At 37.6% G+C, this 15,302-nt stretch overlaps 1 protein-coding gene across 2 annotated transcripts in view; it reads left to right on the top strand.

Moving 5' to 3' along the window:
• Positions 1 to 15,302, top strand: part of LOC117298310 (unconventional myosin-XVI-like) — a 58,726-nt gene that overhangs the window by 6,136 nt on the left and 37,288 nt on the right. For both annotated transcript variants that reach the window (XM_033781486.1, XM_033781485.1), the window contains 7 exons: positions 5,891 to 6,145; positions 9,871 to 9,941; positions 10,532 to 10,675; positions 12,534 to 12,642; positions 13,264 to 13,388; positions 14,151 to 14,352; positions 15,076 to 15,229. In XM_033781486.1, the coding sequence (XP_033637377.1) occupies positions 5,917 to 6,145; positions 9,871 to 9,941; positions 10,532 to 10,675; positions 12,534 to 12,642; positions 13,264 to 13,388; positions 14,151 to 14,352; positions 15,076 to 15,229 (1,034 nt within the window). In that variant the 5' untranslated portion in view covers positions 5,891 to 5,916. The remainder of the gene's footprint in view (positions 1 to 5,890; positions 6,146 to 9,870; positions 9,942 to 10,531; positions 10,676 to 12,533; positions 12,643 to 13,263; positions 13,389 to 14,150; positions 14,353 to 15,075; positions 15,230 to 15,302) is intronic.

Raw genomic sequence — 15,302 nt, 5'->3', positions numbered from 1 at the left:
ATTACATCACATTGGTTTTCGGAAATGAAAAATCGTTTCTTATGATCTTCTGGGTTAAAGAAACACAGCAACCAACATGTTGAGTATAAATTTTAAATTTTTGGGGGGCATTTGTAAACTAAAATTACTAGCAGTGGTAGCTGAAAAGGTCACTTAACAATGGTTAAAATATAAGCGCATGTAAAATTATAAACAATGTTCATCTGGTTGTAGAGAGTCTGCACGGGAATCCGGAAGTCCTTGGTTCAAATCCAGCTCTAGTAAATTTGTCTTTGTTTATTTGTAAAAAATAAAATAAAATTTATCCAGAAGCTAATCAATCTTTAATAGCCTATCAATCAAGCTAATCTGCATCATCAGTACTTAAAGGAACACTTTACCTTGGATCGGCCGAGTTGGTCTTTGAAAAAGCGTTTTTGTAACCGTTTGTTATAAAATGCATATTGGTTAGAAAGGTGTTTTAAAAGTAGACTACAATGATCCACACACATTTGCCCCGAAATTGCATGGTTTTCCTTTTACTTTGCGAACTAACACGGTCGGCCATTTATGGGAGTCAAAATCTTGACTCCCATAAATGGCCGACCGTGTTTGTCGACGAGGTAAAAGGAAAACCACGCAATTTTGAGTGATACTTGTGTGGATCATTATATTCTACTTTTAAAACATCTCTCAATCATATGTCTTTTAAAACAAACGGTTACAAACGCTTTTCATAGACCAACTCGACTGATCCAAGGCACTGTGTTCCTTTAAGCAGCATGCAGCATAGCTATCTCCCGAAGGCGTTCAGAGCATACTGATCGAAACGTCGAGTTGAAACCAACAGTTCTTTTCAGAACCTCATTTAGAGATTATCATTACATGGTGTTACCGCTAACCTTTATCCTATTTGCAAAGTTTCAAATCCTGCTTATATCAATCTTGTACCAATAATAAAGACTTAGATTGATTTGCCATTCTCAGAGAGATTGTGAGAATGTGTTTAAATCAACTCAAGGACTCTTGGATCAGATGGCCTTCTATGTTTTCCCGAAATCATGAACTTAGGCTGGTGTACACTTTATTTGGTGCAGAATTACCATGAAAGCATGAAATGCAGATTAGTTCATTCCATTGAGAAAGGGTTTCAAACACCCACAAGGTTTTTTCGCTGGATCCAAGGAAAGATTACAACTTGGGGGCCATTGTCATTGTTCTTGTTGGTTGGTTGTCATCAACCTGGTATGTGTGTGTGTGTGAAAAACTTAAACAATGAGTCGTTGCTTTCAGTCTAAACTGTTATCCATGCGCTGTATGTTAGTTTTTTTCACAGTCTTTATGGTACTTTTTGTATAGCACAAAACACAATTTCCACAGATTCACATTGTAACACGTTGAAGATAATGATGGTTGAAAGCTTCCCTTAATAAATTATTTGCATAGGTGCTGTAGTTTTTGAGAAAGTATTAAATAATGTCACAAAATTTCCTTTCCTTTAAAAATACGTTTTACAAGCTAAAATTATTTTTTTGAATTGTTTTACTAATTTCTTAAAATTTACAGCACCTTTTAGCAAGTAATATTTTAAAGGGAAGGTACACTTTTAGTAATTACTCAAAACAAATATTAACTTAAAAACTTACTTGGTAACGAGTATTGGAGAGCTGTTGATAGTATAAAACATTGTGGGAAATGACTCTGTGGACATTGTGTTTTGAATCCTACAAGAAGTACCCATACCCTAAAGAACAAGAAGAGCAACTTTATTCTCCTATCGGTAGTTTGTGAGAAAGAGGTAATTTCTCACTTAAAAAATAAAAGACTTCTAGCTAGACGTCTTTTACAATTTGCTATCTGAAAGCACAAAAATTCGTCCAACAAGGGTGTGTTTTCTTTCATCATTTTCTCGCAACTTCGATGACCGATTGAGCCCAAATTTTCACAGGCCTGTGGACACCAAGTGAGAACACTGGTCTTTGGCAATTACCAAACATGTACAGTGCCTTTAAGGGAGGCTTTCTACCATCATTATCTTCAAACTGTGTGAGTTTAGTGTAAATCTGTGGACATTGTGTTTTGAATCCTACAAGAAGTACCAAGACCCCCTAAAGAACAAGAAGAGCATCTTTATAATGGATTCATTCTCCGATCGGTAGCCAATGAAGTTCTCTAAAAGTGGTGGGGTAATATAATATTATGTTCTCTCAAGGGGTGAAGCATCCTGTGCTGGGACACTGTGATGTTTACTACACTTTGTATTCAAACATTTCTTCAAGGAACTAAAAAATAATTGGTGATAAATATGTTAATCTGCCAAAACTGATGACCATGGATATATGCCTACTATAGGGTTATCTACTTCACCCAGTATGATTAAGTTCCAAGCCTTGTAATTATTAAGCTGACATTTAAGCCGGAACAACCAAGTTTGTCAGGTATAGTAGTATAGGGCTATAAATAAACTTCCTGAGCGTTCACGAAACAGGAGGTAATGTCAGCAATGGTTCCTTCCGCCTTGAGGAGCCTAGAAACCTTGTCTTGCTTAACACTTGCACAATCTCTTCTTCGTAAAGGCACTGGACACTATTGGTAGTTGTCAAAGACCAGTCTTCTCACTCTGTGTATCTCAACATATAACAAACCTGTGAAAATTTGAACTCAATTGTTCATCGAAGTTGAAAGATAATAATGGAAGAAAAAACACCCTTGACACACATATACCAAAGGTGTCCAGTGTCTTTAAAAGGGAAGATTCTTTAATATGTTTGTACTGTTCAAGCACAAGTGAATTAAAGAATTTGGGTACTTTTTGTAACACAAAAATTAGTAGAACTGTGCGAGTTGAATGTAAATCTGTGGACATTGTGTTTTGTGTCCTACAAAAAGTGCCATTTAAAAAAAAAGAAACAAAAAGGAGGTTTGTATTTTATTTATGATTATTATTATTATTTATTTGGCTTCAAAACACATACATATTTGATCAGAGAAGGCTTTCTTTGTAACTTTAAACCCTTTTAGTGCCAAGGTCTGACACGTACATGAACAAGCTATTTTATTTACTCCAACATTGTCATCAATCTGACAAGTACGGAGAGGACATTTTTACTCAAGAAATACTATTGACTTTGGGATGTACCAAGGCGATACAAACTAGCAAGTTCAAAAAAGAAAACTAACTAAATAAAACTGGGTATTTATGGTTCAAAATGCAAAAAAGAATAGGCACTGAAAGAGTAAAAAGGGGTTTTGTGTGTTGTTGATGAAGAAGTTGGTGGGTATGCAGAAGTTTTATTTTTGCAATGGTATGCTGGGTGGTTTCATTTTGTAATAAATGTGTCAAGTTGTAACATCAGACGGAGGGCGGATATGGAAATTAGTGTGGTTCTTTTTATTGAAGTATAGTTTGAACTGTCATTATCATGAGGGAAGAAGGGTATCAGACAGTGATGGTGACATTACAAGGGTATTTACAATGTTATCAATGTAGAATGGAACTGTCATAAAAAAGGCTGATAAAAATGGTTCAATATTGACATAATGATTGTAAATCAGTGTTGTTATGGGGTGTAAACTTGTTGCAATGACCGCAATACTGAAACAGGATCCAGTAAAACAAACACATGTAGAACTGAAGTCATCATTTGCATGAATCAATCACAAACGTCCTTATATTATGGACTGTGAAGAGGTTAACCCTGTTTCAGCCCCAGTACGTTGATTTAGTGACAGTTGATTTCTCACTAGTCATGAGTAGTCCTCAGCTAAAAGTGGTCAGAAATCGATCAGAAATTTGTAAAAAAAAAATCAAATATTGATATTGCTTGTGTCATACCAACTAAAGACTGTGGAATTATTGCTCAAATCGAAAAACAGTAAAACAACTGGAGCTAATACTACATTTGTCTATGAAATCAAATATTTTTTTCCCCTTGCTAACCTGTGAAATTCACGTACACTTAAAGCAAATTTTTCTGCTATAATGAAGTTACCACAACGATTTTTTTTCTATGTCTGTTAATGGCTATACATTGCTTAAAATATGAAACATGCTACAGTTACATGTAGTTTCTTTAAAATCAGATTTTCAGCTATATAACAATGCTACCCTTTGAAATAATATTTGCACATGTTAGTTTAATTGTGTACTAGGTTCTACATTTGTTGATGATTTAAACGATCAACCAGTTCTACAAACCAACGGTACACTATGGTTTTAAACATTCAACAGGTTATCCCAAAATACCAGTCCTTCAAAGAAAAGGAAATCAGTCTGCCAAAAAATAAAAATTAGTAAGGAAATGAATTATGCAGACCTTCATGCTTTTAAAATGGTTTTATCAGATGTTGTGGAAAAAGCTCAACGGCAATTCCATGGTCAGTCGCAAAACACTTTTCTGTGTAATTTTTTTATCTTGGTGCTAGTAGTTCTACGTATGTGAGATATTCTTTCCCAAGTTTATAGACTGATTTGTTCTTGACGCCCCATGGCTTTGTATTGATGAAATTAGAAATGTTGTGGGCTTTGTTGTTTGGATGTTATAACGTTGTAAAAAGCGGTCAGTCGCATTACACAAAAAGGACACAGTAAAAAAAAAAAAGTCACATATCAAAAGCTTCCTCTAGCAAAAAAAAATTGCAAAGGCCCTATCCAATACTTATTAATGGTCAGCAACTTGAGCTTGGCAAAACATTGGTCAGTCGCATTACAGTCAGTCGCATTACAGTTTGTCCAATTATTTGTTTGCATCATGGAACTACCCCCATGCCTTTTACATGTATCAGTTCTATAGAACAGAAGCTGCCATAACATGTATCTAGACACAACACCCACAAATTTGCTGTTGCAGCAAAGACCTCAAAGGGTATTTTTTGTGGATTTTCTGCATGAAGTCAATAAACCGTGCCCAGTGGGTGGCCATTTTGTTCAAATTCAGTGGCTTGGAACAGAGTTTTCTGAGGAAAGATAATCAGCTGTGAACTAAATGTCTATGCACCCCTTGCAAATGTTATGGAGTAACACCTCAATTGCAATTTGTATCGCTGCCTTAATAACTGAACCTTTAGAGCATTTTTACAGAACACACCTTTTTAAACATCCAATTAGATATTGATTTAAACAATCTTTGTGTAAACAATTTGTATTATTATTTTTATATCAAATAATTAAGAAACTCTATGGTTAAAATTCAAATGATTTGGGTTAAACAAAGAAAAACTTGACTAGAACTGGATTTGAACCAAGAACCTGCTAATTATAGGTGCTCGACCAACTGAGCTATTTAGCCATTATATGTTGGTTGTCTCCCTATTTTGTCAATATCTAGGGTTGCCAGTCAGAAGCCAAGCGGTTAAAATCCCTCGATCCACTAAGTGAAAGTAGTAGTCGAGGCGGATTTCCTACCTTCCGTCAATATAGTAGTTAATAAGCAGGACAGTTCTTTTTTTAGAACTGATGAGAAGTCTCCCACAGTCAGAATAAAACTAATCCACGGCAGTCCTTGCAGTTAGCAAGAAATATTCTCAAATGAACATAACATACCCATTGGGTAGATATACAAAAACATGGTGTTACCGCAAATATACAAAGAAATAATAATAATGAATATTAATTTTGGTTTTACCCATATACACCGATGTGTGTTAGCACTGTATACTTTCCCAAGCTGTGTGAACAAAAATCACAAGACACTACTCTAGAATTGCAAAGGTTGTGGGCTTGAATCCCACCCGAATAATATGCCTGGATATTTTTCACAGAGCTCGGGAAAATACTGAGTATACAGTGCTTACACTAATTGATGTACAATGTATATGGGTAAAACGGAAATTAAGGTATTCTTTATCCCGATGCAAATTTCCATCTATTAAATAGTAATGAAGTTTTGATTTTCTTCTCCTCATTCTCCAGTGCTAGCCAATACATCGTCTAAGACAATGGAGATAGACCAGTCCACCTTTGATGCTATGCCTCGGACACAACGTCTGAAGCTTGCCAAGAAGGTCCGACAAGAGCAACTAAGGAAGTACTACGCCAGAGAGCGAGAAAACCAGAATAAAGAGAACGAAGACCAGCCCCGCTCCCCCAATAAGAAGGGTACGAGGGTGAACTTTGGCCTTGCGTATCAGCTCAGAGATGCAATCACAAGGTTCGATGTGAGAGAAGGTGAGTTTGAAGAAGAACATTGTTGGTAGCAATTTTCATCCTTTTGAGACCATACAGGCAGCAGACGTCTTTTTCCAAATCCCAGCAGCAGTGGCAATCGGCTGCAAGACTTGACCTACGTCAATTCTAACACAAAAAACAAAGTCCTGACCTGAATTAACCCTTTTCCAACATTTCTCTTCCGAACACATTATCTAGCCTATATGATGTGTGTTTCATTTTATTTTCAGGAAATTTTTGTTTAAAAGAAAAAGCATACTTAATTGATGATGATAAAACAGAGATTATTGGTATTTATAGGCTAATGATACACAATCTGACATTATATAAAAATAACAAGTCATTTGGGACTATCAATGGGAGACTTTCTGGGACGATAGAGGGCAGCAGACTTACCGGGTAAATCCATTGTTCTCAGAATTATGCGCATGTTCAGAACTACGTAAACAATGGAAATTTACCCGGTATGTCTGCTGCCACCTAGCGTTGGAAAGTCTCCAATTAGGCCTATGCCCCAAAACAGGTAGTTTCAGGGTTAAACTACAAAACAAAAAACATAGAGCCCTTTTTGATGATCATCCCACGGCCTATATCACACCCTACGAATGTCTCAAAGAGCTCATTATTGCCTCAGCTGATATGCAAAGCTATGTTTGATTTATAAGTGTAAAATGTAAGACCCTTGTAAGGGTTTCAAGGTGCTGCTGTGCATTTTTCAGCCAACCATGCCACAAGCACTTGAGCAAACTTCTTCTCTAGATAAGTGCACTGGGCCATTTACATGTATTGCACATAATAATAATTATATATCACGTGGGACCTGCAGCCGATTTCACAAAACGCTAGGATTAATCCTATCTCGCGTTAGGACGAGTAACTCGTCCTAACTTAGGACGGGTTCAATGTGTCCTACGCCTTTGGATACGGAACTTAACTCATCCTAAGTCCTAAGAATAATCCTAAGTTAGGAAGAGTTTGGTGAAATCGACGGCTGGAGAACTAAAGGTTGATTGTGTTGTTCAAGGACACACGTGCCATGACCGGGAACTGAACCCACACACTCTGGCAATTTCAGAACTTGTGTCTGGGTTGCTAGACCGCACGGCCATGACACGCAAGAAGGACAAGACGGTCTCTGAAGAGTAAAGGAAATGAAACATGGAATTAAAAATAGAATGGTGTCTGACGAAACCAACATTAATTGAAATCATCAGGGGTCAGGGAATCTGTGGCCTTAGGGCCCCCTACCCCTAATTGATGTCAGTGCCCTCCTGGTGCCCCCCCCACCCCTCCCCCAATTTGGAACGTGGACTTTTAGGACTAAACATTTCCTGAGTTTAAATGTGATATTTTTTTTTTTTTTACTGTTCACTGTTTACACACTGACAATGTATTTGTTTTTTACACTAATGCCAGATTATGTAACTAAATAACTGAAAAATACTTATTTATAAAGATTGTGCTGAGAATAAAAAGGTAAACAGAAACTTGCACAGAAGTGCCCCGTGTAAAGGTGCACGCCCCTCGTAAAGGTGCACGCCCCTTGTGCCCCCCCCCCTTAAATGTTATCCTAGTTATGACACCTAGGGAAGCTATCAATCTAGTGGAAATTCATTTTCACAGTTTTCTTCTCACGCTTAACTATTTTGATTGGCCAATACGTACCAATACGTACTTCTGATTGGCAGCCAATAGGGATCTCTGATTGGCAGTTCGGCATGCTGATTAACACCATTTTCCAATCTTTAAAATCTTTGGACAAAATTATTTTTAAACATTGAGCTTGTTTGTCGAGGCAGGTGGTTTGCCAATGAATCACCCAAGTCATGTGATGTTTCCTGTTCGTCATTCGGATTAAGTGCTATCGGGAATCCCATGACGTGATCAATGTTTGCTTGGCCTTAGCATGTTGTACACGTGTATCCCACTAGATCTTGCGACCTTTGTGCGTCCGGGGGAAAATCACAAGACAAGCATGCCAGAGTCCAATTTGATAAAGTTGGAAGAAACTATAAATAAATAGTAAGATATTCAGCCTTGGGGGGGGGGGGTAATATGGGACGTTTGATATCTACAATATCTTACCTGTGAATAGGTAGAAACTATAAATAAATAGTACACTCCCAGGATGGGTACACTCAATGTGTATCTCTTTTGTGAGAGTGTTGGCTCTGAAAGGGTTAGTATGGTTTCGAACAGTATACTCTGCTCGTCTTCAAACAATACTTGATAAAGTTTGTCAGTCCAAAAACATGCTTGGCACTGAAAAACATTGCTAAGCAGAAACAGGTTCCCAACCAAAACTGCCATGTTAATCGTGTTGTAATGACTGGTGCCCCGTCATTATTGTGCTTAGCATGTGTGTGTGTGTGCTTAACAGCTTTATGAAATTTTGCCATGTGCCTATTGGTTTCATACAGTTATTTACACAGATGACGTTATCAGTTTGCGATGTTTGGCTCGCTAAGTCTTAATGGTAGTACAGTAGGCCATATTTCTGTTACCATACATAACTCATGAGTATTGACAGGACATGAGAATGTACAATGTAGTGTAGTGTATTAGTCTTTTGTAGTTTTGTGCTTTTTATAGTCTGTCATGTCCTGTCACTTTCTTTTGTTTGTGCGGGGCTGCATACCTGCGGTTAATAGTGGTCCATTCTACTTTTGCAGCTTCTGACCCACACAGCCGTTACTTTTGTTTTGGTTTTTGCGCTTAAGTTTGTCCTCGGTTAGTTGTTGTATTAATGTTGTATTGGCCCTTTTATGATGTTGATTGGTGTATTTCTTGTGTTTGCTTTCAATGTTGTTTGTACATATTTATTATTTTGTGCTGTTAAATATATTTGTGTACTTTTTGCGTTGTTTTGGTCAAATAAATAATAACAATGATGATAACAGCCTTTGCTCCGCTCCTCTCTTGTACATATGTAGTTAATTCCTAGTTATTAATTTTTTATTTGCTTTAAGATGATATTGTTTCTGTATAATTTAATGCACTTTAGATTTGTTACATTTCTACTGTTAAATTCTCACAATTGTTCTTTTTTTTCAACAAGGATATGGAATAAATGTTTTATTGAAATAATGACAGTGTGTCAGTAGAAATATACTCTGGAATAGTTGATTTGACACATACATGGTTGGTCATCACTCTTGGAATTAATGGCAATAAAAACTTGGTTTTTGAAGCCTACATCAGAAGTTTTGGATAGTATAAAGCATTTTGAGAAACATTTCACTTCAAGTTATGTGAATACGTAAAAAATTCATTAGTTTTTATGCCCCAAAATTTTAATCTGAGAAATGTTATTATCGAATACGTTTCTCAGATTGAGCATTTCTATAAGGGATTATTCTTCCTGCATGGACATACTCGTCCAGGTTTTTGGTGATCTCAAAACGTGACCAATGTGTTTTCATAAGTTAGTTTTAATAATGGTTGAATCAATCAAAAACCAAAGGTATATAGGGGCCTGCTTTGCCTTTAAAGGCAGTGGACACTATTGGTAATTACTCAAAATAATTATTAGCATTAAACCTTTCTTGGTGACGAGTAATGGGGAGAGGTTGATGGTATAAAACATCCCATGATAACCTGCAAAACATACATGTACCCCCATTCTGCCCTTGTCATCCCATCAAAAGCAAACCTTTTAAGGGACATTGTGATTTACTGATTACCATGTAAGTTTAAGATTGTTACATTGTTTTATTTGTCAACAGTCTTAGCATTGTTAAGCCAGGGAGCGGACCCAAACACATCGTCTGAGAGTGGTGTCACCGTACTGCATCAGGTAAGTTAGACAGATATTGCCACGGGAACAGATATGAATACCTCTAGAATGTTAAGCGCTCTACTACAATGCATGAGGTTAAAAGATCACTTAAGAAAACAGCAACTGGGCAATAAGAACAATTAAATAAAAAGAAAAACTCAACAAAAATAACACTTTCAAAAGAACGAACAACTCAACAAAAAAGCTGAACAAGAAGGATTGAACAAAAAGAACAAACCAGAAAAAACCCCCAATTCAACTAGAAGAAAATTCAACAAAGAATAAAAAGAATGATTTTAAATGATAGGAAGGAATAGAACTAGTCTTATCTCCTATATCTCCTAGGACTAGTCCTTAGCAAGAACTAGTCCTTACTCTTTGTGAATTCGACCCCAGATCGTTGTAAGAAAAGGAACAATTTCAGCAAAACAAACAATTAAAAAAATTAATTTAGTTTGTAGGAATCTATTGCATAGATTAAAAATGTGCAAAAATATTGTTTTTGATTAATTTGAGATGCTTTTTTCAATAAAACCTGTTAGGTTTAATAATCAACAATTTACAAAGTATTAATTTGTCTTTTCTGTTCATCCTTATTTGGTTACCAGTGTTGTCTAGATGACAACCTAGCAGCAGCAGAGATACTCGTATCCCGTGGGGCCAATGTCAACGCACAGGATGATGACTGGTGGTCACCACTTCATGCAAGCTGTGCATGTGACTATTCAGAAATCACACAGTTACTCCTAAATGTAAGTCTGGTACTCCGCATTCTGATCCATTTGTAGGAAGGTATTACATTCTGGAAAGTGAGTAAGGCACCATAGACCTTTCAGTAATATACCTATTGCACATGCACTATTGAACGAGGTGCTTGCTGGTCCAGCAGCTCGACCAGCAGGCACCTCATTCCAAGCCTAACTAGCGGGTACCGAGTATTTGCGAGAAGGTCTATAGTTTTAGTTTTATTAGACTTCACACTGGCATAAAAATATAAATATACAAATCGATACATAAAGAAACAAAGAATCAAAATAGCTAGAAAATACCAAGCCAGTGAGTGGCGAGGAGGAACAGGTGACCAGCACCTCTACAAAACCGTCCGGCCACAAAGAATGTCCCTGAAACCCACCCACAGTTAAAAACCACTCATCCCACTGTTAAAAAAAAAGAGAGAAAAAAAAAGGGGCGTTTGAAGGCGGGACTGACAATTACAGACGAAATCGGGCAGTGATCTACCGTTGATTTAGACCTTCTTGCAAATACTTATTGCGCAAGCGCTAACTGTAGAATTAGGTGCATGCTGGTCTAGCTAGCGATCAAACTTGATCACTAGCTAGACCAGCATGCACCTCAGTCCACGCCTAATGAGACTTGACCAAAGCTCGCTACAGCTACCTTAAAGTTTTGGTATAGTCACTGCCAGCTTTTTGTGCCCAAGCAACTCCAAGAAATCAAAGGTAGATCACTGCCCAACGTCTTCCTGTTTATTCTTAGAAAAAATACACTTGTCTAAAGCTTTTTGTACAGGTACATGTAGCTGCCTGTAAGTTTTGGGGAAGTCCCTACCAGCTTTTTGTGTCCAGAAATTCAAAGAAATCAAAATTAGATCACTGCCCAAGTACCTTCCTGTTGCATTTATAAAACTTAGACTTGTCAAAATGTATTCCTGTTTCATCCTTTAAAACATAGACTTTTCCAAATCTTGCTATAGCTACCTGTAAGTTCGGGGAATCCCTTTCTAGCTTTTTGTGTCCAGAAATTCAAAGAAATCAAAATTAGATCACTGCCCAAGTGCCTTCCTGTTGCATCCTTCCTATAAAACATAGACTTGCAAAAATGTTTTCCTATTTCATCCTATAAAACATAGACTTGTCCAAAGCTCTCTATAGCTACCTGTAAGTTTTGGGGAAGTCCCCGACAGCTTTATGTGCCCAGCCACTGGCAACTTAAAGAAATTAATAGTATCATGTCTTTTTGTTTCATCCTATAAAACAGAGACTTGTCCAAAGCTCATTATTGTTTAGGGATCCAATATACTGTAGATCACTGCCCAAACGCCTTTTTGTTTCATTCAATAAAACATAGACTTGTCCAAAGCTCGCTGTAGCTACCTGTAAGTTTTGGGGAAGTCCCTGCCAGTTTTGTGTGCCCAAGCAACTCAAATCAATCAAGAGTAGATCACTGCCCAAACCTCTTCCTGTATATTCTATAAGACTTGCCCAAAGCTCGCTGTAGCTATCTACCTGTAAGGTCGGGGAGGTCCCACAAGCTTTGTGTGCCTTTTTGATCTGTAGGTGGCCGCAGACTTATTAGGTAACTTTTCATTGTTTTCTTTGTTTTGAGCATGATAACATTTCCAAGAACACTGGATTTACCTGGTAAATCTGCTGCCACCTAGTGACCCAAAAGTCTTTAAAAGAAATCCGAAGTAGATCACTGCCTAAACCTCTTTCTGTGTCATCCTATAAAACATAGACTTGTCCTAAGCTAGACTTGTCGAAAGCACTCTATTATACCTGTAAGTCATTTCCTTGATCATCCCCCTTTCTTCCCCCTCTCTCGAATCAAGTTATAAATCTAGGATTTTGATTGTATTCCTCGTGACAGAACCATGCTGATGTGACGCTTTTAGACATCGACGGTAACGTACCCCTAGATCACGCGACGGAAGGAAGTGAGGCCAGATTAGTAATGGAGCAGTACATGGAGCAAGTCGGTAAGTAAAAGTTTGTCTGTCTTTGGGAACCCCTAACCAACCCGTAGGGCTGTGTCATACTTGAAATTATGGTTTAAAATCCAAGATTTTTTAATCTTGGATTTTAAACCATAATTTTAAACCTTTAAAGGACTAGTCAAACTTCTTGCGAGCTTGTAAAAAGTAGTTAACCAGGTCGATGAGGTACTGAAGCAAGAAACTTTGAATGGGTTTAGTCATTTGACTCTATCATTATTGTATATTTGGGTTGCGGTAACACCATGTATGTATCTACTTGCTGGGTATGAGAACTTGTCTTGCTTTATGTTCTACTGCCGCAGAGTAGATTTTTTGGAATTCGGGAGATTTCTCTACTGCTACGAAGTAGATTTTTTCAGAGATAAGGGGACTTCGCAGTTCTGAAAAGAACTGCTTACTAACTACTACCTGGACGGAAGGTAATCAGCCAGGTGTACTTTCGCAAAAAAATCGAGGGGACTTCTCGTTATTAACTTCACTTCCCCAGAGTGAGTTATGGTCTTAATTTTTCATCTAGCGTGCTCTAGGCGTGGTCATGAGACGATTATTATTGTAAGACAAAGTCTGTTTTTTTTATTAAAGAAATCATTGTTTGACTTGTAGGGATGGATTACAGTACGTTAAAGGGAGTGAAACACCGAGAGGCAGACAGGATGTTATCGGATGTCAAGGAGTTTTTATTGACTGGAGGGAATGTTAACACTGCTAACGACAGAAACACATCACTGGTAAAATGAAACCTTTATTTAGAAAACCTTGGCTCAATGGCAGATCTATAGTTGAATGAAAATCTCCCTCATTATAGAAGCTTTGAATCTATAATGTTGAATGTAGTTATAAATATCTCCCTGCTAAAAAAAAAAGCTCTCCTCTCCCAGTATCTGACATATGTTCTCATTTTCTCATTTGGCTATTGCTCAGTAGTCAGCAATTGCTTTCATTTATCTTCATTACTTAACTTATTATTATTATTTGTATTACTGTCATTGTTGTTATTATTATTATTGAGAGCCTAAGCACAAAGCACAAATTAATTTTGCAATCCACCCTCTCCAAGACAGCCGCAATGCTTTAAGGAGAGTAAAACAATTAAAATTTCAAGATTAAAGATTATTATACGATCATTGTTATCTTCATCGGTTCTGTCTTTGTTCTACCTGTCTGTCCGTACTTTCTTGTATCTCAACACAAACCTTGGCTTCTAGAAGATGCTTTTATAGTTTATTTAGTTTGCTGCCTTTTTTAAAATTAATATTTTCGCTATGTATTGTTTGGGAGTTTTAATTGAATTGAAATGTCGGACAAAATCTTCCTGATTGCAAGATGCAAATGTTTGGTTTGTAATTTGTACTTGTATGTTGCATTGTTACATGTATGTGTAAACTTTAGCATTGCAAAAAAGAAAAAGAAAAAAAGATGCACATGTTGGTGTCTCTGCAGATATGTAAATAGTTTTGGGAATAAAAGGCAAATTATTTTGTTCTTTTTAGCTTCATATAGCAGCGGCCAACAACTACCGTGAGGTCGCTAAGTATCTCTTAGATCGCAATGCGGAGATCGACATCATGGACGATGAGTTAATGACTCCACTGCACATTGCGGCCAGATTCGGCCATACTAAGATGGTCAAACTATTGACCAGAAGAAACGCTAACCCTAAGATTGCCAACATTAATGAAGAGACGCCACAAGGTTTGTATATAGTTTGGCAGGGATTGTCAGAAACTTGTGTCCGCACCAATGGCTACATTGTCACTGATGTCTATAGCTTAGGGATGAACAATGGCAGCCTTGTACATGGTATTAGACTTGTTGACGTTTGACATGTATTTTTTCCTTACTTATTTATTTAATTCCAGGCAGCACAAATACTGTATACATACAAAGAACTAACAATGTAAGTAGGATTACAGAGAACAAGCCTGCTCAAATGGCGCAACAAGAATTTATGATACTAGAACTGTTTGACAATTTTTTTTTTATGTGGTAAATACTTAAACTTTTCCTAAGAAATGAAGCAGTGTAAGACCATGATCTTTGATCAAAAATGGAAAAAACTCTAGTAGTTGATAGCAATGACTGTTGAGATGACCGTAAAGTCCGAGTAGGGGAATGATGGCAAACAAGTTCAGGGCCCAATTTCATGGCTCTGCTTACCGCCGAAATCTGCGCTTATGATCGCGATTCCCCGCTTACATGCAAGCGCCGAATTTCTGCGCTAGCCTTGTAAGCGTAGAATGCCTAGTAACGTAGAGTACGCACGCGCAGAAGCCCAAATTCGCCGCTAACCCTTGAAATACGCTTGCCGTAGGCACAGAATTCCCTGCTTCCGTAAGCGCCGATTCTGTACGGTAAGCAGAGCCATGAAATTGGGCCCAGATTGTCACTCCGGGTTTTGTTTTCTTCTCAACTCAGACATCGCTGCTACAGAACTTATTCAGCAGATGCTGAAGACTGCCATGCAGGAGTACTTACCAAACCGCATCAAGCCGGTCAGTCCCAATGATGAGGAGATTTACGAGGAACTCCCAGAGTCTAAGGGAGTCGTCAGAATCAACAGCAAGAACCTGTAAGTAGGCTTATGTTGTTAGGCTTTTTTATGCCCTGCCGGCAAAGCCAGCCGAAGGGGCATATAGTGTTTG

The sequence above is a fragment of the Asterias rubens genome, chromosome 13, assembly GCF_902459465.1.
Source record: "Asterias rubens chromosome 13, eAstRub1.3, whole genome shotgun sequence".
In the NCBI taxonomy this organism is placed as follows: Eukaryota; Metazoa; Echinodermata; class Asteroidea; order Forcipulatida; family Asteriidae; genus Asterias; species Asterias rubens.
Note: the sequence above shows the minus strand (reverse complement) of the source record. Positions and strands in the feature narration are given on the sequence as shown.